The sequence below is a fragment of the Protomyctophum parallelum genome, assembly GCF_964188405.1.
Source record: "Protomyctophum parallelum genome assembly, chromosome: 1".
NCBI lineage: Eukaryota > Metazoa > Chordata > Actinopteri > Myctophiformes > Myctophidae > Protomyctophum > Protomyctophum parallelum.
The window spans coordinates 90,389,211-90,415,722 of record NC_139697.1 but is presented as its reverse complement, the minus strand read 5'-3'; the positions used below and the strand labels follow the sequence as shown (position 1 = coordinate 90,415,722).

General features: G+C 44.0%; 2 protein-coding genes across 4 annotated transcripts in view; both read right to left on the bottom strand.

Moving 5' to 3' along the window:
* Window positions 1-447: 447 nt before the first annotated feature.
* On the bottom strand, window positions 448-2,695 carry LOC310868036 (mth938 domain-containing protein-like; the record flags this gene model as incomplete). Its single annotated transcript, XM_083778259.1, has 4 exons — window positions 2,579-2,695; window positions 1,901-2,057; window positions 1,424-1,519; window positions 448-588 (listed from the first exon to the last, which is right to left on the bottom strand). The coding sequence occupies exons 1-4, from the start codon at window positions 2,614-2,616 to the stop codon at window positions 448-450; spliced, it is 432 nt and encodes a 143-aa protein (XP_083634385.1). The 5' UTR covers window positions 2,617-2,695.
* A 4,160-nt stretch (window positions 2,696-6,855) lies between these two features.
* acsl6 (acyl-CoA synthetase long chain family member 6) overlaps window positions 6,856-26,512 on the bottom strand; it is a 105,709-nt gene continuing 86,052 nt past the window's right edge. For all 3 annotated transcript variants that reach the window (XM_083777003.1, XM_083777001.1, XM_083777002.1), the window contains exons 7-21: window positions 25,892-26,070; window positions 24,812-24,844; window positions 24,574-24,625; window positions 21,488-21,561; window positions 21,269-21,346; window positions 17,707-17,841; window positions 16,746-16,880; window positions 16,174-16,269; window positions 15,814-15,886; window positions 12,902-12,990; window positions 12,480-12,596; window positions 12,134-12,277; window positions 9,875-9,976; window positions 9,327-9,398; window positions 6,856-8,515 (exon numbers count right to left, since the gene is read on the bottom strand). In XM_083777003.1, the coding sequence (XP_083633129.1) occupies window positions 8,375-8,515; window positions 9,327-9,398; window positions 9,875-9,976; window positions 12,134-12,277; window positions 12,480-12,596; window positions 12,902-12,990; window positions 15,814-15,886; window positions 16,174-16,269; window positions 16,746-16,880; window positions 17,707-17,841; window positions 21,269-21,346; window positions 21,488-21,561; window positions 24,574-24,625; window positions 24,812-24,844; window positions 25,892-26,070 (1,520 nt within the window). In that variant the 3' untranslated portion in view covers window positions 6,856-8,374. The remainder of the gene's footprint in view (window positions 8,516-9,326; window positions 9,399-9,874; window positions 9,977-12,133; window positions 12,278-12,479; window positions 12,597-12,901; window positions 12,991-15,813; window positions 15,887-16,173; window positions 16,270-16,745; window positions 16,881-17,706; window positions 17,842-21,268; window positions 21,347-21,487; window positions 21,562-24,573; window positions 24,626-24,811; window positions 24,845-25,891; window positions 26,071-26,512) is intronic.

Sequence of the window (26,512 nt, the reverse complement as noted above, 5' to 3'; positions counted from 1 at the left end):
CACAGACAAACCACATCTCCTCCTACACGTGAGCTCAAGACCACTTTTTACTGACAGTGAGCAGTTTCAGACAAGGAAGAACTCTGTAAAGTGCATTTAAGCAATACAGTATTTTAATCAATCGAATGTATTTTATGTATGTTATGTTATTTTTGTTGTATACATTTTTGCATTATGAAATTTTGACTGTTGTCACAAATTGACTGAATGACCAAAAAAGCACGATGTTGCGGAGATGATTCGGAGGACAAAGTATGCCCTGACAATGGAGGAGAATGATACGTGTCTGGATACGTGACGGGTTGCCAGTGTGAGTGGTTAAAAGATGGTGCGAAGTGCGAACTTGAAACAAGTACCGCTCCCTCGATGCAGACAACGCAATGGCGGCGCGCAGGGTCATCAGCGTCAACCATGGAGCTAGGGAACGACTTGGAAACCATAATATCACTAGCAGGTAGAGTGGAAGACTCCTCCCACTTTGGCTCCCTGGCCAACCAGGTTGTTGTATTCGACAACACCCCTTTCTGTCTGTAGAACTCTGATCTCCACCCCTTTCTGCTTCACAAACTCCAGGGTGGAGGAAGGAACCTGGGACAAGAGGAGGACAGCAATGGTAAGAGGTGGTGGAAGTTTGTTAAATAGCACCAATGAGAAAGTTATTTTTGGTGACCATTGTGCGATAAATTAGGCATAAGTGCCAGATTGGTTAATGTCATTAAGTTTAATGCCTAAGACGTATGGCAGAGTTATATATAACTCTGTCCAGGTAGCCACAGACATTAGGACGGCTTTTGATTAATTCGCCTTTATCCGGAGTTTAAAAAATATATATTCACCTGGCTTTAGCATCGTTGTTAGCCCCCGCTAGCCTCCTTGGAAGAAACAGGCAAAATCCGTAATCGTCCATTCACACGCACGTGCACGCGGACTTTACTAACAGTATGGCTCATAATGTGCCAAAATGCTTAATATTCGGGGTTTGATAACACCCCAATTTGAGATCACACGATCAAAAACACTGATCAGACGGACACAACGGACGTCTATAGTGGCAGGAAAATGGGCGACATTTACTACCGGTTCAAACGGGAGACAACAAGAGCTTGTCGTCTTTGCATATTTTGTTCCATTTGTCTGGCACTCAGCAGTCAGCACCTATGTCATCAGGGAAGGTACAACCTGCCGTCGATTTGGGCATATAGCCAAATTTGTCCATAAACATTTTTCTTTAAATAACAAATCTACTAACGCACAACATGTTATGAGCTTGTAAGATTGGCTATTTTCGCTATATCATAATATAAAAATAGGGTTTAAAAGTAGTTATAATAAGGCTGCTGGTAAGCAGCACCTCAATTCTCAAATGAAGCAGCCTCAGCACCATGGTCCTTTAAATATGAACACATAGTCCACGTTGCTATACCTGTAGTCTTTCACAAGTGCCTGTGCCGATGACTAGCAGATGGATTCCCTTCCTCAGAACCTCCTCTAGATCTGCTGGTTGTACTCCTGGACAATGCTGCAGCAGAAGAGTTAACACATCCAATCAACACAATAAGTTCATTTAGACATTTTCTACTGTCACAGTTTTCTAAATAAAAAATATTTTATCTTACCAAATGTTCTGGCACATTATAACTAAATTCAGTAAGTCGTGCAGAAATAAAATATTTGTTCCAACTAAGAAAGAGATAGATAGATAGATAGATAGATAGATAGATAGATAGATAGATAGATAGATAGATAGATAGATAGATAGATAGATAGATAGATAGATAGATAGATAGATAAAGCAGTTTTAAATTAACAATTAGAATTTGCACAAAGATATGGTCATAATTATCCAAATTAGTGTAAAGTCAAAGGACTCGATACAGAAAGACGCGGCCTTTCCACTCACGTCAGTCCCTGTCTCTCTCCAGTCCCAAGCACGGCTGCCTCCAGGCCACACCTTACAGTCCTTGTAGGTGGAGGAACATCCCTTCACCTTCATGTGGCCCCAGGAGAGAGACGTGATCTCTGGTGAAGAGTAAGACGTGGTGAGGTAACGGTTCCTGCTGGAAGGGAAGGGTAAGGAGCAGAAAAATACATGCTTTAGGCTTAACAAACACTTTCATAATATTTAGGGATGCATGATTAAATCGGTAGCATAATCGGAATAGGCCATATCGGCCATAAAAATGCCATATCGGTATCGGAGCGGTCTCAAAATAATACATAATTTAATCGGTTTTCACAAAGCAAAAATGTTTTTAAATGTAAAAAATCATCAATGAGTTCAATATCAAAAGTGGTCTAGTGAAGTACTGAAGTGAGTGGTGCAACAGCGCCCCCTGTTGGTACTCTAAACATAGGGACATTGCTGTTCCTTGGGAGTGGTTGCACCCATCAAAACAATATCACCTGCACATAATTTCTTGACAGAAAGTATCTCATAACATGTCTAGATTCATCGGGCCGATGAATTTCATCCCATTATAAAACAAATCTACAGTAAGTGCAACTGTGCAAGTCAACACATTTAAACCTGTAGGCTACCCCAAACCGTACACCCACCCACCACCCAGTAGTGTCATACCTGATAGCCGGATCCAGCGGCGGTCCATTATTTCCCATGAAGGCATCCCCAGCAGACGCAGGCAGGATGCTCCTCTGGGCGGCGTGGGCGCCCGAATCCTCCAGTAGGCGCCTACCAGAAGACGTGACCTCATCCTCAATAAACAGCAGCTCATTTATGACGCTGGCGTTTCCCTGGTTCCTGAAACAGCATGGTTGCGTGCAACGTCTCGCCTTGGTGCCAATACGGCGATGACAACCACATAATTCGCCATCATCCCGCTGCCGATCACGGGGATCGGACACAGGCACAGCAGCCAACGCGTACTGGCGGGAAGCCAGCAGTATTCTATCCGCTTCTTCCGCTAACCCGCGGTACTCCTTGGTGCGCACCAGAGGCGAGCTGGCCAGCGCCGTGCGCACCGGAGTCGGGAGTTGACGCAGGAAAAGGTGGACAAAAATAAACGTAGCGTCACCTGAACCGAGTAGCGCTAGCATGTGCTCCATTAGTTCTGTAGGCTTTCTGTCCCCCAATCCGCTGAGGGACAATAGGCGATCTGCGCGCTCTGCGTCGGACAGCTGGAACAAGCGCAACAACTGTGTTTTGAGCGCGTTGTATTTACCGTCTGCTGGTGGCTCCCTGAGGAAGCCCATCACCCGGCGGGTGGTGGAGGCATCCAACGCCGCGACTACGTGGTAGTATTTGGTGTCGTCCACCGTGATTCCGCTGAGGTGGAACTGCGCCTCGATGTGTTGAAACCACGGGGCCGGATCATGTTGCCAAAACTCTGGCAACTTAACTGTAGCTGCTGCGTCACCGTTCATCATCAGTTCAGTTCAAACAAACGCCAGGGTTAGCCAGGGTTACTTTGGATTGGAAGCGTGTAAATGAGACGAGCAGACAGTGGGGACTGTGGTAACAGTAGGGGATCAGTAGGGGATCTCTGAACTTTACTTCCAAACAATTCAACCTTTAACCAGCAGCAGTGAGCACACAGTAAAGGTAGTAGTAGCCAGGTAAGGTAGCCTACTTCCTTATATCACCTTATATCTCCTCCCATAATACTGAGATGAGATACCTCCATCTAGTGTCCAGTGTCCACCACACAACAGTAGCCTATAGTCAGTACAGCATTTTGTGTTTTAGACAGGCCTGCCAAATTTCCCAAGTCGTGGAGTGGGACATTTGGTAGGCCTATAGGCCTATAGTTTTTTTTTATTGGCCTAAAATATTGTCTATAATTAGCTGATTTAGCTCTATCCCCCTAATACCGTTGCTGCCGTTGCAGACTTTCAATGAATTGCCCTCGCATGTTGTAATGCACCACAGCCTCTTGACTTTGTTTTCGCTACTCACCAATACAATACAAAGACGGTTTCCCGGACACACTCTGAGCCACCACATGTATAAAATGCAGAAAAGGTGTAAAAAAAATCACCAGAAGAAAAATACTTTGTTACTCCACTGGGTAACAGCCCCTTTTCTACCTCGCCCCACTACTCTACCTAGCTGTAAATAACAAACATAAATTCATGTTGGTGATTATATAAAAGGTATTATATTAATTTATAATTGTTAAGTTCACTCTGTAGATCCATGGGCATACTAGCATCATGATGCCATTACAAAACATGGGCTACATATGGAAGAAATGTGTTTAATAAAACGAAATTAACTGCTAGAAGGTCCTCACACATTATACAACCCATGTACCACTTGGAAATTATTTTTTATTTTTTATTTTCTCTTTTATTTCTATTTTTTCTCTGTTTCTTCATTGTTGTTTTTATGTAAGTAACTGTCTTGTATGTAAGTCTGCTGTGTTGTCCTTGTGTCTATGTAAAGAAAACCCTCAAAATAAATAATATATATATATATATAAAAAAGAAGGTCCTAAATTAACTTAGTATAGAGATCGACTACTATACAATCAAATACATTTGTATACAAGATAATTTCATATTTCAGGGAGGGAGGGAAATACGAAATTGTTAAACTGTTAACTACATTAACACTTTTCGCGGGGCGAGTTGGTAAAGGGGCGAGTCGTCTGGTATTCCTCCACTGTAACCTCTACCGATATTGAGAAATTCCTTTAAAACAAGGCTCCAGAGTCCAGACTTCCCAAAACAAACTGGTCAGGCTACTACTTGGCCTCACTCCCCGAACCCACCTCACCCCTGCCCATTTTGACAGGCTGGAATGGCTTAGGGTTGACGACAGAGTACAGCATCTTGCAATGGGTCTGGTCCACAAGATACCCATGTACCTGTCTACTTCCTTAATGTCAACGAAGTCCACACCCACAACACCAGAGGAAGTTCAACAAACCATGTGCAACCCAGATTCGGCACAAACAAGGGACTAAATTCATTTTGCTCCTATGCCACCAAAATGTGGAACACCCTCCCTTGACTTTATGGTGTCGTCCACAGTTAACAGTGTTTGTATTGAGTTGTGCTTGAAATGTACCTATTCTGCAAACTGTTAATAAATACTTCAATCAATCAGTTAGTGTACAGGTTTAAAACGAACAATACACCGTATATTCAAAACAGAGTAGCCCTGTATAATTAAAACCTGCTGTGTTTGGACTTTGGAGGAACATGAGCTATGGAAATCACACCTGTGAATACACTTTATTTATATTTATCCATAAGGCATTCATTTCCTATGTCATCATCACACAGTTGTTTTTCATTGGGTCTTTTAAAGGCTCATACATAGTCTGGATCTTCGGTGGTTAGGTGACCACTAGCCTCGGTACCAGGCTTTCATTTTTGTTGGTGCAAAAATTGAAAGCCTGGAGGAACGCATTGGCCGCTCTGGTCTAAAAGTGGGAGTCATCCCTTCCGGGTGGGCGTCGCTCCAAATTATGTGACGTAGCGCTGCACTAGGGGGGAGAGGAGGGGCCGGGGGTGACGGACAGATCGATGAGATCCAATCAGGGCGTGCGCAAATCTGAGCCGCGACCCGCCCCTCTAGACCAGAAACCTAACACGTTAGCTCAGGCTAACGAACTACAACATGACGTCACGAGCCACGGTGAAGAGCAAACCACCGCCACCGCTCCAGCCCTTCTCTGTTTTTACTCACCACCGCTCAACGTTATTTCAGCTCCGGTGGTGAGCTGACCACCGGTGGTCACCTCAACACCGAAAATCCAGACTATGAATATGCCTTAACAGGGATACACCCACGCATACTGCACACAAGACCTCAAACATGGACATTAGAAAAGTGGTGCTCTTACATTTTCATGTCTAGGACCCCCAGATTAATGTTTATGGCCACAGCTCATAGCTGAAAAGATGTACCAGTGGCAGTGACCCCCATGAAGGAAGATGTGTGTTAATTTTCCTTTCATCAGTGTTTTAATTAATGTGACACATTTTGAGTCTGTAGATCAGCCATTTTTAGTAGCCGATATATAAACTAAAAAGGTATTTTTAGTTTGAGATATTCAAAAATAGCAGATCAACGACCTCATGAGCTTGTGTATATCTACCTATTTTTAGAAGTCCAATAACCCCTACTTTGAAAACCACTGCTCTAGAACAGGGGTTCTCAAAGTTTTTGGCTGGGGGCCCCCGAAAATGCTTTGGCCATGTCTCGCACTAAATGGCAGTCACACTCACGCGCAGCCCATTTTTATAGTGTCTTGAGCTCGTTAGCCAACTTAGCCAACCTAGTTCACCTGGTCTTTACAGGTGATGACACTTACAGGTGATGACACTTACAGGTGATGACACATACAGGTGATGACACTTAGCGAATCAGGCTGGAAACCATGCAGGCTAAGGCCCTGTACACACGGTATCAGACGAACATGCTCTGTACTGTCCGCGATTCATGGCCGCCTCAATGCTTTTCCAATGGAAGTCACGTGGTTTGACCAAACACTTGTGTTTGATTGCCCCCCTCCCCCATCACACACAACTGTTTGGTCAAACCACGTGACTTCCATTGGAAAAGCATTGAGGCGGCCATGAAACACGGACAGCACAGAGCATGTTCATCTGATATGTGTGTACAGGGCCTAAGGCCTCATTCACACGTATCAAACATCAATCAAGCAAATGTTTGGTTGTTTTTTTGGGCCACCACAATGCTTTTCCAATGGGAGTCACATGGATTGACCAAACACAAATGTTTGATCAAACCATGTTACATTGTAACTAACAGTTATCGGTCAAATAAGACCAAATCAACCTAATCATTGAGTACAGCCCTACATTCTTCCATGATTTGACATATTATAGCAAAGGGAACACAGCATTTCAAAAAAGCAACACAAATTTAAAATCATTCCAGAATATTTCTTTGTTTTATTTCAGTTCCCTCTTCCCATTCCCCAACCTCCCTCATCCCTATTGCTGCACTTTGTCATTACAAGGATATGGTTCTGATTCCATTTTACAGCAGAATAGATAAATAAATAGTACAATCCATCTCACTACACGCAAAAAAGGAAGAAAAAAAATCCAGTCAAACCGTTGCTTTAATAAATATGCTTACATCTAGGTGTCCTCATTTATGTACATCCACATTGTTTATGCTTTGGGACAGTATCAACTTAAAAAGCCTATACATTACTCATTCTATGTGTAAACTCTGGGGGGAGGGGGGTCTTTTTTAAATATATCTGGGTCCATGGTTGTTCTATCTTCCTTCAGTGAATGAAGCTTGTAGGCCTTGACTACATTACAAAGCCTTGCACTAGCAGCAGTGGCTGTGGACGGCTTTAATACGACCTGCTCTTTAATGCCCACAAAGACTTTCTCATCTTCTTCAAGTCTCATCATCGTAAGGGCCCCAGCAATGCAGGGCAAACCGCATGCATTGCCCTGAGACCTGGATTTGCATTATTTCATTTATTTTTCTTTTACCTGACAAACTCTAAGTGCAAAGATGGACAGAGGGGGAAAAAAAAGTAATGATTGCGTCGACAGTGGATTGTGCTAACTTTATGATCAGTACAACAGGCTGAGCCGTTTGAAAAGCATGCAGGCTAACTGACCATCACAGCCATGTAGAGATAAATCTGACTAAATTAATACATTTATGAAAAAGAGTTGTAATTTGGTTGTAGCTAAATTTTTTGCTTTGCCCAGGATGGAGGTCTATGGGCCACACGTTGATTAGTGGGTGAGGCGGAGAGTGCTATTCTTAGTGTTCTCCCAACTTTACAGCAAATTCGGACCCTCGAACAATGAGGGATCGCCTGTTTTGGTCCATTGTCGACATTTGAGTTTGACACAAGTTCAATGTCCGCTCTATCAGTGGGTGATCAGCGAAGCTAGGGAGATTTGTCAGTCCATGCGCCCTGGCACCGCTGTCAGCAGCTTATTTGATTGGTTTAGTGTCTACTGGTTGTCCATTGGGCTGTTACGTCCATTATTTCCAGCAGGTGTCAGCATCGTTACACATGTATACACATCTCCCCCGAGCTAGAGTACAGATAGAGTACAGACGAGGACATCACGCTCGCTGTTGTAAGACAGCAGGTTTCAAATTGTATTTTCTTTTTTTGGAAGGGTTTAAACTGATGGAGGGCAGAAAAGACGGGAGGTGGAATGATGCATGGATTTCTTAACGTAAAAGTGTCAATGAGGTGCTGCTGCTGGGGACAGGGCATTCGTTTGTTTGGGTGGATTGCAGGTGGGGGCAGCCCAGGCTCGCCTTGCTCTCAAAAAGCATAAAAAGGCTAAGATCTGTGTTCATCATCGCATTAAGTTAATGGGTGGCATTAAAGTTAATGGACAAAGAGGATCTTAGTATTAAGATGCTTGTTGGGAAACGGGATCCAACGAGTCTTCACATGGTGATGCTGCTATAGAGGTCCTCGATCTTGTCTTTGAAGAACTCCTTCAACTCCGGCCTCTTGGCCTTTAGCGTCGGGGTCAGGAGGCCATTTTGGATGGAGAACATCTCGTTGTGGATGTAGACGTTTTTCACCTCAAAAAGGGAAATAGCAAACAAATGCATGTGAAACCGAATTCCATGAGATGTATGACAAACAGTAAATGTCCAAGACGTAACATGGAATGAGCATACAGAGAGTCCAATCTCAGTCAATTGTCAACGTGTATGTCAATGTTGACGTTGTATTGAGCTAGGGAATATTCCTAAACCAGACAGTGGCCTTGTGGTTAGAGTGTCCGCCCTGAAACTGGGAGGTGGGGGTTCGATCCCCGGCCGGGTCATACCAAAGACTGTAAAAATGGGACCCAATGCCTCCCTGCTTGGAACGCAGCATCAAAGGGTTGGATTGGGGGGTCAAATCTACTAATCAAATGATTCCCGAGTGCGGTACGGCTGCAGCTCACCGCTCCTTGGCTGCGGCTCACCGCTCCAAGAGATGTGTCAAATGCGGAGAACAAATTTCACTGAGGTAACGTGTGTGACAAATCGTATGACTTTGAAATGGGTTAAAGAAAGATGCCTACCTGTTCTCATTTTCTATGCATACAAAAAGCGTGCATGGTCCTTTGTAATCATGCCATTTATTTTTCATATTCCAACAGGACGCTTCCCTGTGCAGCCACGTTCTCGGCCACTGAACAATGGGGACATAACTGCCTTGCTCAATAGCACCATGGTCACATTTATTGAGGGTGGGAAGAACGCTACCCGTGAACTGTGCCTGCCCACATTATGTGCTTGCTATAACAGAAAGTCAGGAGTTTTTGATCCAGGTGATGTCAGAGAACAGCATTCACAACTTAATTTCTTTCTTTCTTTCTTTCTGTCTTTCTAGCACACATACCTGCTCAAAAGAGTGGAGGCCGCTAGCCTTGCCAAGGCGCACCAGGTCTTCAAGTATAGCCTTCTTCAGCACCTGCTCCAGACCAACAACAACGAAATTACAGCAAATTCTTTATTCATAACATATCAATAGTATCTGCATCTATGCTTCGAGCTGGATGTCAGACAATGACAATGTTGGAAGTAAAAAGCTGGGTAACACTTTACAATAACGACCTGTTATAAAGCATTTATAAACATTTATAAGCAGTTTGTAGATGAGTAATAATCATGAACAGACTGTTTGTTGACATCCGTAAATGTTTACCTAAACATTTATAACTATGTGAATAGTTTACTACTTACTAATACCTTACTAATAACATATAAATGATGTTTAAACATAGTTATACATGTTTAGGTAAACATTTACGGATGTCAACAATGATTGTTCATGATTATTACTCATCTACAAACGATTATAAATGTTTATAAATGCTTTATAACAGGTCGTTATTGTAAAGTGTTACCAAAAGCTGTTTGTGGGATATGCCGTTGTTAGCCTCCTACCGTGTTTTTGCACAGGTCCTTGTAGGATCCTTGCATGCCTTTCTTCTTGGCCCATTCAGGCATGACCTCTGGATCAGGTACCACGATGCCCACCAAACAGGACTAGATGAGACGGCCAGGCAGGGGAAGAAAAAACATAACAAAAACAATGTCAGCACTGGTTCTGAAAGTGGGGTCTGGGGACCTCCAGGGGTCTTTGGTGGGCTTCCAAGGTGTTCCCAGTTGAATGACTGATAGGAGTAGGGATGCACCCAATATTCAGCTGTAGTGGCAAAAAATGCATATTCGGTTCGGTTGATTTTAGAGCCAAAGCCGAGTAGTCAAAGAACTACAACTACTTTCGTAACCTACTATTATTGTTGTGATCAAAATGTAATCATGTCTTTTGCCATTATCATGTCATCATATCTACAACAAAGGTACAGCCATGACAGCAATGGTACAACAAAAAGTGGGGAAACAAAAAAAATGATAATATGAATCATATTCGGCTATTCGGTATTCAGCCAACTGTTTCCTATGTTAGGTATTCGGTTTTTCGGCCAAGAATTTCCCATTCGGTGCATTTAGGAGCACACACTCTTTTTTTCCCTCTATTTATTTTAAAAACAGGATACAAGCAGAAGTGGGACACGTTGCTCGGAAGTAATAAAAATATATATTTTGTTTGTTTTTAGAACTTGATACATTGCTTTTTGTATTGTCCCTATCAAATAAACAAAAAACATAATTAAATAAACAAATACATTTGAATATACATTTTTATAATCATACATTTTCCCCCATATTCGAGGAATATTCGAAAATCGAATATTAATTTACCAGCACTAGTGTGCGTGTGTGTGTGTGTGTGTGTGTGTGTGTGTGTGTGTGTGTGTGTGTGTGTGCTCGCGAGTGTGTGAGATCTCGTGTGTGTGTAAGATGTGCCATTATCTCCCTGTGAACAGAGATATATGTACTATGTTCTACTACAAGGTTTATAAGACACTTACACTGCATGTACTGTGTCAGTTTGCATGTGTGTGAGTGATCTTACGTGTGCGCTTAATCTGCTTATGCGTGTGTGTGTGTGTGTGTGTGTGTGTGTGTGTGTGTCTTTGCCCCATGGTTCAACCATAGGTCAAGATATATTTTACAACACTGATGACAGAGAGTCGTGAGTGTACGTGGGTGTGTCTAATCGGGATGTAATTCCAGGGGAGTGGGGCAGACTTACAGTATGACATGTAAAGACCCTTTGTGAGGAGATGAAGGTGCCTACACTGTAGATAATGTGCCAGATGTCCCTAGGGAATAGGGACTGACATTCCATAACATTGGATCATACTCTTTTTCTCTCTTGACACTAGCGATGAACTGCTGAAACCATGACCACGTCTTAGGCCAGTGATGTTCAACCTATTTAATATAAAATACCCCCCAGTTTGATATGCATCAGGCCAGGCTAGTTTTTATCTTTTACACTGTAAAATCCTTCATGTTATTTTTGTTTTTTTAATCAATTGCATTCCACCTTGGATCAATGGAACTATCGTAGAATACTTTTTTATTTTATTATATTAATTGATATCACTTTTTAATAATGTTATATCATCGATTGTCGATTATTTAGCCCACTCGCACGGGCCCACAGGTTGAGAACCAGTGGTGGTGTCGAAAAAGAGAGCTAAACCTGCAACTGTGAAAAACTGACACGCTAACTGTTAAGATACCGGCGTGGCCCCCACATATGTGATGTTTGTGAGTGGCCCCCACATACGCACTGTTTGTGAGTGGCCCCCACATACGCGCTGTTTGTGAGTGGCCCCCACATACGCGCTGTTTGTGAGTGGCCCCCACATACGCACTGTTTGTGAGTGGCCCCCACATACGCGCTGTTTGTGAGTGGCCCCCACATACGCGCTGTTTGTGAGTGGCCCCCACATACGTGCTGTTTGTGAGTGGCCCCCACATACGTGCTGTTTGTGAGTGGCCCCCACATACGCGCTGTTTGTGAGTGGCCCCCACATACGTACTGTTTGTGAGTGGCCCCCACATACGTGCTGTTTGTGAGTGGCCCCCACATATGTGCTGTTTGTGAGTGGCCCCCACATACGCGCTGTTTGTGAGTGGCCCCCACATACGCGCTGTTTGTGAGTGGCCCCCACATACGCACTGTTTGTGAGTGGCCCCCACATACGCGCTGTTTGTGAGTGGCCCCCACATACGCGCTGTTTGTGAGTGGCCCCCACATACGTGCTGTTTGTGAGTGGCCCTCACCTGCAGGCTGTCTCCGTGAACGTAGAGCTGAGACACAGGTTCACTCCTGATGTAGATGTTCTCTATCTTCTCAGGGGAGATGTACTCCCCCTGCGCCAGCTTGAAAATGTGCTTCTTCCTGTCAATGATCTTCAGAGTGCCATTCTAGGAGGAGAGGAGAGGAGATGAGGCGCTTTATGATTTTCATTACATTCACCCATTCACAAACACATTCACCCACACAATAACAGCGGAAGAAACCATGCAGGAAGTATGTGTGTACAGTATACTATATAAGAATGCACTGTAGTATATATACACAATATCTATTTTGATATATAGTGGAGTGTGATGTGGCGATGCTTACCGGTAACCATTTCCCGATATCTCCGGTGTGGAGCCAGCCATCGGAGTCCAGCGTCTCAGCGGTCCGTTCCGGGTCTTTGAGGTAGCCCTTGAACACATTTGGTCCTTTCACACATACCTGGTTGGTTGATTAGTCAAGAGGAAGACAGACACGACGGAGAGGAATAATGTCAGCAAAGTGTGGAGTGGGCGTGTGGTTCTTCTCAACAACACCCCCTTCACTGTGAATATAGATATTCCGTGCATAGACGTGCCACGCAATGGTAGGCCTGAGGCCTGGTATGGTAGGCCTCAGGCCTGTGTTTTCATATAGGTTTTCATATATGGTGGTCTGTGGCTCCAGTGCCGAATACATAATGGCACCTCCCTTGATATGAAAAGGGTTGAAAACCACCGCTGTACACTTATTCAGAGCACACTCACCTCTCCCTCTCCCTTGGAAGCGAAGTAGTTCTTCTCAGCCACATCCACCAACTTTATGAGGTTACAGGGGAGTGGCGCCCCAACGTGACCTACACACAGAACAACAGACTATCATTACTGACTGAAAAGGACAACATTTTTTAACATAATTTTATATTGCCATTGAAGAATGCTTCACCATCATAGATCGTGTTACCCACTCATACACTGTCCATATGAGGAGTGTGGAGTGAATAGGGAGCACGTTATTGGACAATGCCTCAGTGATATCAAATCAAATCAAATTTTATTTAAAGCACGTTTAAAACAACCAAGGTTGACCAAAATGCTGTACAAGATCAGTGGCAAAACAGAGACAAGCAAGGAAACACAAAATGCTAATATCATGACATTGTTTGCAAGTTGACACTATGCTAGGTGAACATAATACACGACAGTAGGGGGAGATGTTAGCCAACATATTATGAGTAACTATACAATACAGCAATATTTATTACTGTCTGTCTGTCTGTCTGTCTGTCTGTCTGTCAGACATGTGAGTGTAAACTGGGAAAACAAACAATGATTGCTGTGTACAGTATGTGGGTCAAGAGCTAGTACTTTGCTCAGGGCTCCTTCACCTACAGTATGAAATTAAAGTGAGTGTAATAATCACACAGTGGTTCTATGACACTAGAAACTGGAGGGCGGGGGGACGACGACGACGACGACTTGAAACTAATGTTATAACAGCCGAGCCACTGCATTCAAGTAAACAGAAGGGGGGGGAAACTGTACATTCTATCAAAGAAGAATAGGCCCTCATGGAAAAAGTGGTGATGCAGATGTCTTGTCAGCCAATCTATAATCTTGCAGTTCGGCTTTCTTCAAATTATAATAAGGCTTAAGTGGTGAATAAATGCTACAGCTGAAACATTTTGAGGAACTAAAGAGGAAGCCTATTTGCTGACAATGACATTCCAGCAGACCGAGAGGGATGGAGCTCGTTAATTCTTATTGATAACGAGCACCTTATCGATCAGGCTTATCGAGCCGGGTTATTATCGAGCCCACTATCGAGCATTTTCTATTATTTTGTGGAAAGACGGGAGACATTAAATTCTGAATAGAACCAGTATGTTTTTCTAGGGACTTCAAATACGGTACTTTTCTAACAGACAGAAGGTAATTGACCTATTTACTGATAAAAACTGTTAACTGGTTAATATGTGTGCAGTCACCTTAAAAGTGTAATTTTGTTTACCCAGGCAGTGCTGGTTCGTAGGTATCAATACACTTTTAGACCAACATGTTTGTGCCAGCACGGATGATTACATTTATTTCTTGATCGCCTCTTGTCTTGATTGTTTAATCATGATATCATAGGCCGCTATGCTCGATAACAGGCTTGATATGCCCAAAGCGTATTGATAATGGATACTCAATAAGCTTGTTATCGGATATTTTCGGGTACCGGTTATCGAGTTCCATCCCTACCGATATATTAAAAACAACAGTGCATGACCATATCTGTGCCCCTGCCCTTTTGCCTCAAAGTGCCCTTTCCCGAAAAAGGAAAAAAGAAAAAATCAATCCACCTAAGGTCATGTGGGGGGCCAATGGGGGGCCCCTAGGGGCCAATGTGGCCAATAAGGGTCAATAAGGGCGTATGTGGGGGCGACAATAAGGGCTTATGTGGGGGGCCAATATGGGCCATTGGCCCTTCAAGATGAACATTTGACGTATGTTTGAAGTAATCATAATTATTATTTATAATTATACTTTTAATGTGCTGGCTGCCATCATTCAGTTTTAGTTTCAGACTAATGAGAACGTATTGCTTACTTTACTGTTCAATGAAATGAAATGGAACGAGGGACGGACCCCACAAAAAGACCACCGCGCGCCCACACATGTGCCTTTTTCTGGGGTTTGAGCCCCTGCCCCCTTAGTGCCCTCTGCACGGCCCTGGTCTCTGCTAAACACAACTTCTGTCTCCCTGTCTGACCCCTTTCTTTTTCTCACACTTTCTCCACGCAGAATCTCTTTGCACAATTCACTCCCTCTCTCTACCCCCTGCCTCTCTCTCTCTCTCTCTCTCTTCCTTCCTCTGTCTCTCTATCATTTCCTGTCTCTCACAGTCCCCTTCTTCCCCTTCGTTTGTGTATGTGTATGTATGTGTGTGTGTGTGTGTGTGTGTGTGTGTGTGTGTGTGTGTGTGTGTGTGTGTGTGTGTGTGTGTGTGTGTGTGTGCGTGCGTGCGTGCGTGCGTGCGTGCGTGCGTGCGTGCGTGTGTGTACAGTACGTGGGCGCGTATGTGAGTGCATGCATGCGTGCGTGCATGTACAGTTTGTGGAGCTATCGCCAAGAGGACCTGTTGCCAAGTCTAGCATGACTGTATCTGTGAATTATGATCCCAGCTGACCTGGTGAACACATTGGAGGGGTTTACAGCATGCGCCCTTAACCAGAGCGACTTACAAAGAGCATAGTGTTGCCACGAACATCTAGTCAAACAGTAACAGGACAAGCGTTCAAGGAATAGGAGTAATAGCAGAACGTGGATTTGCATCAACATTTCTAACCAACACACCTATAGCGTACCTGCCATTTGTCTTACTGTAACAGACCTACCATAGATAAACAACATACATACCTAGGGTTTATCTTGATAACACATCTAGCATCCATCTAAATAACATACCTGGCATTTATCTAGCCGAGCGTGATTATGATCAAGCATCAACCCCCAAACAAACATAACACTGACGAAGGAACATTTCAATGAGGCTAAATTCACATGTCGAGTAGTACACTTTACAAGTGATTCAACTCAGAACTGGCGTCACCAGAATGACCCGACGGATCATAACTTTTATTACGGTGCATATTTACAGCCCTCCACGTGGTACAGTAGAGTAGATAATGTCTCACCTGTGGTACAGTCTCCAGGGGTGGTGAAAGTGCAGCCTGCTGTACACTCTGTCTGACCATACGCCTCGTATACCTGCAAACACACTGGAAAGTCAGTGCTAGCAAACTGTGTTGCCGTTTGCATGCATATAATGTGTACAGTATATATAGTATACATAAATACTGTGTGTGTGTGTGTGTGTGTGTGTGTGTGTGTGTGTGTGTGTGTGTGTGTGTGTGTGCGTGCACGCAGACGTGCACACGCGCCACTGTCTGTTGAATTCCACGGATGCCCGCATGCTGTGTGTTTGTTTGTGCGCTTGTTTGGGGCTGTGTGTCAACAACAGCATGCCTGCTGCTGTGAGTGCATTTCAGCCTGACCTGACATCCCAGAGCCGCTCGCAGGAAGCCCAGGACGGTGGGCGAAGTAGGAGCGGCTCCTGTTACAATCATCCTCAGCCTGCCTCCCAGGCTGGCCTGCAAAACACAGGAAAATACAAGACCAAACCACGTTAAGCCTGACACTTCGATACGCGGTAGTGTTGTGGGCTGATAATAGCCGATATTTTGGCACGAGACACCATCATACGACCTACAGTAGCATACATTAAGCATTATTAGAACGTTGCAGAGGAAATCCGCAGCGGTCTGAATTCCACCTATAACGCCTCACACACTTTTTTCTGCAATGGATCCAAGGGGTGAAGGATGGGAATTGTGTAGAACTGAATCGGAATCAGAATAGTGAGGTACGATGAAATGTACAGGAATGAATATGTGCCAACAGTGTGCGACCCCCTTTTAAATATAGGGGGTTGTAGTGGCGTTAAAATGGCTGTAATGTAAAATGTGACTGTCAATGTAATGACATGAGCCGGGGACGTCCTATTGTGATGGACAGAAGCAGGAACACAAAGGTGTGTGTGTGTGTGTGTGTGTGTGTGTGTGTGTACCTGTATCTTGCTGAAGAAGATTTTATCCCACATGCTGTCACTGCGAATGATCCCGGCGCTGAGCTCAGCACCTTTCCTTTTGGCCGCAAAGTTGAGGAGCCAGCGCTTCCACGGGCTGTTAGCTTGGCTGAAGATCTGTGGAGAAAACATCAAATAAATTAATGGGTAGTGCTCCCAGACTGCTACAAGCTTCACTTGCAGGAGAGGGTGGGGAGAGGGTTTGGTACGAAATAGCGGTATTGTCAATAAAAGCCTGGTCATCCATGGAATGATATTACCTACTATCCTATTAGAGCACTTCCTCCTACATTAAAAGTAATATGATTTATTTTCATTCAGTGCCGTCAATAATTTTGTGTCACATTGATCGACGGTGGGATGACACTCTCGTAATAAACAAATGGCCGAGGAGTCTCACCACTGTTTTGTTTCCTCTTTTATCGTTCAGTAAAATACTGTGAGACACAAATTCGTCCCATTACGGTTGCTCAATTGCTGTATTGATTTGTTTAAAAACAGCAAATTATGCATAGATTATGCAAACATTCATTTGTGCTCACAAACATGCACATACGCGTATAGTACAGCGACAGCATTTCTCTCCCTCCCCTTCTGATTTAACTTTCTTGTGTGATTTAACATGTTATAGCCCCCCCCCCCCCCCAAAAAAAAGCTAGCACATCCACCAGAAGATGCAGGACGAACTGGTCAATAGTAGGTCAAAATAAATAGAGTCGAATGTGACTTGCTCTCGGTCAGTTTAATAATTGACCTGGGAATTCGACACCATGAAACAAAATGATGTGTATGTATGCTATATTATATAGATGACTTTAGAAACACAGCAAGCTGATTGCAGAGCGAGGGAAACACAACACATGGCCCCGGTTAGAATCAAACCGTAACTTGATAGTAATTTGATTTCAGGAAAAAGCCTCTTTCCTCCGTCAGCTCCACCCACCTTGTCATACATGCGGTTGAGCAGTCGTGGAACCACGGGGAAGATGGTAGGCCGCAGGGCTTTCATGTCGTCTGAGAGGAGACGGATGTCACCCTGATAGAAACCAATGCTCCCTCCATGGCAGTACACTACAGACTGGAGATGGAAGAGCACAACACATCGGGTGTCAAAGCGCACTTTCAGCAATACCGCACTTTATGCACAAGTTACTTTAGTTACAAATCTGTATTGCCCTATGAAAACTGCTGCTGAACCATATAGATGCACGTTATACCTTTGTACATTGTTCTTATTTGTATGTAATGTTTTTAAGCTTTGTTTCCTAATGTAAATGTATTCCACCCGTTTTGTTGGGGACTGCGGATGTAAATTAGCATCTTTGATAAATCCAGTGTATTTACGTTGCATTCATATGCAATAATAAATAAACAAATAAAGTACAGTAAAAGGAACATGGGTGTATATGTCTTTAGTGTTGTTTTTCAATGGGTAAACCAGCCCCTACATTTGACTTGGTGTTATGCTCTGTACATAACACAGCAAAATCAATGAAATACAATTAAGGTACGGTATTAAAATCTTGTTTAGCCTAACATTACGATTTGAATACTAAAGCATAGTTGATGTATTTACCTCGTGTTTACCTTGCTTACTGTAAATCACTCTGGATTAAGAGCGTCTGAATGCCTAAATTGCCTACTGTAGATTGTTAAACCACTTGAAGCAGAACTCTGTAACTTTCATGCCCTAATGAGGATTCAAACACAGGTACCTCACACAAGCACTGACTTTTTTTTTAAACCACTAAGCTAATCACTAAACTTATCACACCAAACTTATGATAATAAACTTGGCTTTGAAGTTGAAGGACAGGGGGACTATAATACATGGGGACCTGGAGTCAAAACAGTTAACAGCTTTCTACGTCTGTGCAGCATGACATGCATGAAATAACATTCACATTATACTACTAGTAAGCGGAGCAAACGGCTACATGTACAGTACATAAAATAATAATAATTAAAAGAAAAACCCACAATCACAGTGGCTGCCAAAGCGTCAGTCACCCCTGTGCTGAAATAAAAGGTGCAGACATGGCGAGTGCTCCAATGCTGCATTTGGGTAGTCTCTTTTGAAGTGCCCTGCAGCTAAAAACTATTTTTAATTATCGTCCTCTACTGTTGAGCACCAGACTCAGGGAGCCCTTCTGCTCCAAAAGTGGCTGAAGTACCTTTGAATGAAAAGTGTCTACAATTTATTATCACTAGTTATTTTGATTTCACGTCAGGTTGCTTTTGAGGATTGTTTTGACGCACCAGACTCAGAGCCCGCCTGCTCTAGATGTGGCTGAAGTGCCGTTGAATGAAAAAACGTCTACAATTATCAGTTATTCTGATTTCACGTCGGGTTGCATTTGAGGAATTTTTAGGCACACTATAGGCACTTAAACCAATTAGTGAAAGTATAGCAGATCTACAAGCTCACGCTGCGTCACGTTCTGGGGTTGTAGACCAGACATGTTTGCTGTTATTGAAATATGACATGCCCAAAAATAAAATATGGACGCCAGGTTTGTCTCACTTCCCAGCTGTAGTACAGTAGCTGTTGATTACTGGAACAACATAGACATATACACCCCTGCAGCGTGCAAATGCTTCCTGTTTCTTAGCAAGGGCACGTGAGGACATGAGAAAACTGAGCGCCCGCCCTCTCTGGGGTGAACGGGTGCAAGAGGGAGCGACAAAAAGGAATGCCTGAATGATATTGCCTGGTATAAGATGTCAAGCTGTCTGTCAACAAATCGAGTAGCAAACAATACAGGCTGGTCCAACCTGATTGGATGTCGTGAGAGCATGGCACATTGGCACAGCACAGCACGGCACGCACAGGTACTGTGGCAATGTGTGTGTGTCAGTGTGTCGGTGGATGTGGGTGTGGGCGTGCGTGCGTAAGTTTACCACAGGAATGGGAAACTTAAGATGGCATGTAGTGTATTTCTTGTAGTGTATTGTCTCACAGCTTAACGACTCTCACGAACATTAGACTTGTTATTTTAAGCATACAGTAGATGAACTTCTGCACGCTCTTTTAAACAACTTTCAACCTGGCATCCCTATGTGGGTCATGTCATGATTTGCCATATTTTCCAAAAATGTTCAAAGAAAAAAGGAACCAAAAAGAAACTACCTTTGAGTTTGCAGATTGGCTATTTTACAGTCGCTATTTTGTCATTATTTGCCACTATGTGGCCCTCACATGCACCGCCGATGACCCCAAGTCCTAGTGACGGGGCCTTTGCCACTACCTGACTGTCTGGGAATAGACCACAGGGCATTGCCATAGTTAGTACCTGACTGTCTGGGAATAGACCACAGAGCATTGCCATAGTACCCCTCTGTCTGGGAATAGACCACAGGGCATTGCCATAGTACCCCTCTGTCTGGGAATAGACCACAGGACATTGCCATAGTACCCCTCTGTCTGGGAATAGACCACAGGGCATTGCCATAGTACCCCTCTGTCTGGGAATAGACCACAGGGCACTGCCATAGTACCCCTCTGTCTGGGAATAGACCACAGGGTATTGCCATATTACCTGACTGTCTGGGAATAGACCACAGGGCATTGCCATAGTACCTGACTGTCTGGGAATAGACCACAGGGCATTGCCATAGTACCTGACTGTCTGGGAATAGACCACAGGGTATTGCCATATTACCTGACTGTCTGGGAATAGACCACAGGGCATTGCCATAGTACCTGACTGTCTGGGAATAGACCACAGGGCATTGCCATAGTACCTGACTGTCTGGGAATAGACCACAGGGCATTGCCATAGTACCTGACTGTCTGGGAATAGACCACAGGGCATTGCCATAGTACCACTCTGTCTGGGAATGACCACAGGGCAGAACAAGCACAAGGCGGGAGGATTACATCTTCACATCGGGACTCAACATGATGAATGATGACTGAATCTTCGAGTCCTTGGATGTCAGCATGTTCCGCATGTGTATACTGTACAATATGCACTTCAAATCCAGCATTCATCCAATTAATAGCCTTCGGGCTACAGCAGTGGCTCCCAAGCTGTTGAGGATTTTGTGGAAAATATTTTGAAATAATAATTGTAGAAAATTGTATACAGTAGGAAACCAAAAATAAAGGGGTATTTACTCATGACCCATACACATTCTGCTACTACCCACACATGGGTCCTGACCCACTGTTTGGGAAACAGAGCGGGCTACAGGATCTGGACTTCTACGTGGGCAATGCCTTGTGGGCTGCGATTGTTCCACTTTTTTTCAGTGCATAATATAAAATATAGAGGGCGCTCAAGCCCCATGGTGCCCACAGTCCTGTCCTGAGGCCTAGTATTTTATGCACATATTTATTCAATGATAGTCTGCCTCGCTTCCGCCGGCCCACGACATCCTCAACCCACCTGCCCCCCCCACCGAACACCCCCCGCCCGCCCACCCAAATAACAAACAGATTGTTATCCCAGTCTGTGCTCCAAAACCCCAAAGTCACGCAAGAGTTGAAGCCGGGACATTACCTCGATCAGCCTCTCGAACATGTGAGCCAGGGGAAGGAAGGAGATGAGGCAATCATCCTGGTTGGGGAAAATTACTTTCTGTGGGAGAAACCCACAGACAGACAGAAACAGACAGACAGACAGACAGACAGACAGTGAGGACTGTGTTTCTTTTTGACTAAATGCATAAATTGTGGAAGGTTAAGATGGGATGGGAGACACAGGACTTCAGTTACTCACATCTGTCACTTTTAGGAAGCCTGAGAAATCTGCCACGACATTCCCATGTGTCAGCATTACCCCCTTTGGATTTCCTGTAAGAAGACAAGCACACGTGTACACACACACACACACACACACACACACACACACACACACACACACACACACACACACACACACACACACACACACACACACACACACACACACACACACACACACACACACACACACACACACACACACACACACACACACACACACACACACACACACTTATATGGTGACAACGGCTGAGTCATGGTCAAAATTATGATCGTGACAACGTGGTCCGCCCACCCGTCCAATTTTATGGGATTAAAATACACTAAACTACGCTAAAGTGGGCTATTCTCTGCAGGATGCTGCATTTCTAAGAAACCTTAAGCAGTTGCGTTTCTCAAGAAATGCTGTCAGTCCCACAGATCCTGCCCTCCACCCACACACACACCCACCCACACACACACAACGCCCATTGAAGTGTGTTATTCCTTGGAACAGTCCCCAGACCCCAAGCTGGAGAAAGGGAGTGTACAGTCAGGGCAGAAGAATGTGGAATGTTTTATACCCCCAGGCAGGGCCGCTGTGCTAAGCCACAGTAGTAACAGTAGGTGGCAGCCTTTCTCACTACAGCAGTGGAGCACATGAGACTGAGTTTTTTTTTTAGTGGTGCAACCACTCCAAGGAACAGCAATGTCGTGTTCACCTATGTGTGTGTCTATGTGTTAATGAGCACGAGTATGACTATTAGTACCAGTAGGGGCGCTGTTGTGCCAGAAACAGAGAGAGAGAGTGCTGCACTGTTGCCTGCTAATGAGAGAGAGAGAGAGAGAGAGAGAGAGAGGGGGGAAAAGGGGGGGGGGGGGGGGGGAGTTGCACCACTCAGTTCACACAGGAGTGTTTTTTTTTAAGTGGTGCAAACCACTTCCTTAAGTGAGTATGTGTGTGGGTCCCTGCCTGGCTGGCTGCCTGGGTATGTGTGAGCATGAAAACAGCATGGTTGATACTGTGGCTTTGGTTAAATGAAAGAGTTGGCAGCGATATGGCATAGAGATACAGTGATACCGTTTAGATCACTGCTTCTCAGAGTGGGATGTGTGTGTGTGTGTGTGTGTGTGTGTGTGTGGGGGGGGGGGGTCCTTCAGGGGGTTCCAGGGGGTCCCCAGCAAGATGAGGACCAGTTTAGAGCCATATCTTTATTTTTTTTGGGCCATTCGAAATCAGCAGATCTATGAGTGACTATGACTGATGTTTTCAAAATCTTTGGCAAAATGTTAACAGATCTTATGGGAGCCCAAACAGGGGTTTATCCAGCCAAAGACTAGACTAGGACCACTGGGTTAAATTATACCAATCTGTCAGTGATCTGTCATCAGCTGTTCATCAGTTCTTATCATAATTTGTTGTGTGGGTTCTGTGGTTTTGTCAATTGCATGTTTCTGCCCTGAGATAAGAGCAACACATGAACATCCTTGACAACAATATCACATATTATACAGCTGCATCACATCTGCCTTCATGAAGGCAGTGAGGGAAGAAATAACTATTTTTGTTTTACTTACGGTAAGTAAAAATCTGTACAAGTACATGTTCGGTATTCAAAATGTACTTGAGTAAAAGTACTAAAGTATTGGCATCACAATGTACTTAAAGTACCAACAGTAAAAGTACTCACTATGCACAGGTGGGGTTGTTGTGACCTGTTTTGACTGACTGAGCTTGTAGATTGGGCTATTTTCAAATTGCTAAACTATATAGTTCTGAAGTAGTTTTATAATAATCAAAATCTACCAAATAATTAATAACTAAAGTTTTCAAAGAATTATAGTGGAGTACAATATTTGCCTTTGAGATGTAGTGGAGTAGAAGTAAAGAAAAAAAAGTAAAGTAAAAAAACCAAACTCTAAATTGTACCTAAGTACAGTACTTGTACAGTACTAAATGTACTTCGTTGCTTTCCACGGCTGCATGCCGACGCAAATATGTCTGGAAATGCAGGGTAATCCAGGTGACACAGGGAGGGTATGAAATAGTGAAACCACAAACACCATTGTATGGTTGACTTTACGACATCCTTTCCTCCGAAAAGAGGCTAATTTTTCCTGGATATTAGTCATTGGGTTAATTATACCTTTAAAGGCGGAGCTTCGCTGTCAAAACAGATGTCCAGGATTTCAAATAAATGACCCCTATTCCTACAAACAGTATCAACTAAGTATCACGGTTCGCTGTTTCAACCAGTGGTTCTCAAACATCAAACAAAGAAAAGAAAAAAGTTCTGAGACCGCCCATCAGAAGTTCTGAATGACGTCAGTTTACACAGTTATATCACCTCCCTTTCTGAAGAAAAGTTTGGACGTCAGAAGGAATCATCATGTATTGGCCTTAAATTAGATTACTAGACCATACAACTTAAATGACCACTTATGGCAGCAAACTAAACCTAAGTATCCATTTTGTGTTGTTCCTGAATGTTGAATGAGATTTTAAATGCAAGGGTGCGGGTCACAGCGGACTTTAACTCTGCCCATGAGGGTAGATACTGCCAATGCTTTTCAATGGGAACAGAGAGTCAACAAACCGCTCCGTTTCCATCAAAAAGCATTGACATAATCCTTCTATGCAGAATCAAAGCTGGGTGTGACCGCAACCTAAAGGAAAAAACACTGCAAAAAAGAAATCTGAAAAACGCACCAGTCTGCAAGGACCTGAAGGGCGCAGGGGCGCAGAACTGGAATTTTATATACTGTATGAGGGTGAGGGCGGATTCTGCAAATTATTTTCAATGGGAACGGAGCAGTTTGCTGCCATTCACGGATTTCATTTTAAAAAAAACTAAAAAACAACCCGCTCCATTCCCATTGAAAAGAATTGACAGAATCCATCACCCTCATAGGAAGAATTAAACTTTGGTGTGACCGCGCCCTCAGGGTCCTTTTGGTTGAATTTCGTACACTTTTAGGGTAGAAGATTTCACTGTGTACTAACAGGCATAAAAGTCTGGCTAGCTATTCACCTGCACTTAACCGCGCTTTTGTTGGTAGCGTAAAGTCAACATTACAAACCTGTGGTGCCACTGGTGAAACAGACAATGGACAGGTCGTCTGGTGCAGGTGGCTGAAGAGAAGAAAACACAAGGGTGTGTCATTTTATGAGATTGGCATACAGTATGCCTACGTTGCAGTTGTCAGCGTGTCTCTGCATCAATGACATCAAGACAAAATGCCTGTTTGTTTCCTTGTACGTGCAGATTCTAATTATATTACTGTAAGTGCTGTTGAATGAATATCCAGTAGTACTTACTATAGGTTTTCTGTAGTGGTCTTTGCCCAGGGCCTGTAAGAAAGAAAAACAGCAACAACTCAATACATTTTTAATTAATTTAAGTTACTCTATCCTTCACCCACGTGAAATCGCGATACATTTTGTAGTTCACTACAGCAGGTCTGCAAAAAGATACTCTAAATTCCCTAAACTGGGCCTGGGCCGTGGCTCAGCGGTCCAGGCACCTTGGCTGGTAATCCAGTCTGGCAGTGTGCACTGTGCCGCGGGTTCGACTCCCGATCCAAACGGCCTTTACTGCATGTCTTCCCCCCATCTCTCTCCCTGTTTCCTGTCAGCCTATACTGTCTGTCCCTCCATAAACAATATAAAATAAAAAGGCGAAAGCCACAAAAAAAACCCATTTAAATTCCCTAAACTAAACACACACAAAAAAAAATCCAGTCAATTACCTTTTACAAGTACAGTATGGGACGTTGGAGAGAGCAGGTAACATTCAGTAACATTCATACGGAGTCATTATTTAATCCTTTTTCCTGTATGAAGGAGGTTTAAGAAAGAGACGCCGAAGAGAAGCTAATAACGTCGATGTGACACACTGTCAGCCTGTGGATCAGTTCTAGCCATGGTGTTTAAATTAGGCATCATTGTAGTACAGTGGTTCTCGAAGAGGGTTATGGGGACCCCAAGGGGACCTTGAGGGGGTTCCAAGGGGTCCCAGCTAGATGATTGATATTTAGGAACCAACCCTCTATAACTCAGAGACTGTACTCTCAGAGTCATGGGGATCCATGTACTAAACCAGAGGTTCTCAACGTTTTTGGCCCGGGGACCCCCGGAGACGCTTTGGCAGTGTCTCGGGACCCCCGCCCCGCCCCCTCCCGACCCACAATATAAATTGACTGCTACAATAACCTTAATAATAGAGACAATAAATCATAAATAAATACTGAAACCATATGTGTACTATTTATGTAAACTCTTCATTTCCATTTTCAAAGCCATTCAGTTGCAAAAATGGGTGGGTTGAGAACCCCTGTACTAAACTGCGGTTTTTAGAAACCACTACACCTCAATACCAGTGGCGTGTTTGTGTCCTACCTCCACCTCTCTCAGGGACTGGACGTGGATGCCACAGCCCTCGGCGTGCTCCGCCAGCGCAGAGTCAAACTCGTCCATGAGGATGATTCTCCGCAGGCCCATGGTCTCCTTCCGCTCCACGTTGCCCAGGAGCACCTCGGCCTTCTCCGCCTTGTCACAGATCACCGTGGAGATGTCCGCTGGAAAGACACACACAAAGCACACAAGAGCGGCCACCATCACCCCCTTGTGTGAATGAATTTAGAAGAAAACTAAAATGAACGTGCGGGTCGCAGGGGGGGCGCAGACCCGGGAAAGCAAATACAAGAGCATGTCCTGATGTGGTTCAATTTGAATTAGATCAACGCTGAATGGATGAATGTCCAGTTCATTAACTCAGTATAGAACGTCGCAGTCCCGCCCCTTTCATGACGACGCCAGGCCCAGGAAATGAATCACAATGCATTTTTCCCATAGACATTTCAGAAAGTATTTATTTAAAGCCGTTTACGCCGCGGACAAAGCCAACTCTTGTCGTGACAAATCATAACACTAAACACAATGTTTTGGGCCAAACAAATAATTACAAAGAAGAAAAACAACAAAAAAAGTGTTGTAACCTGCCGTTTGTTTGGCCCAAAA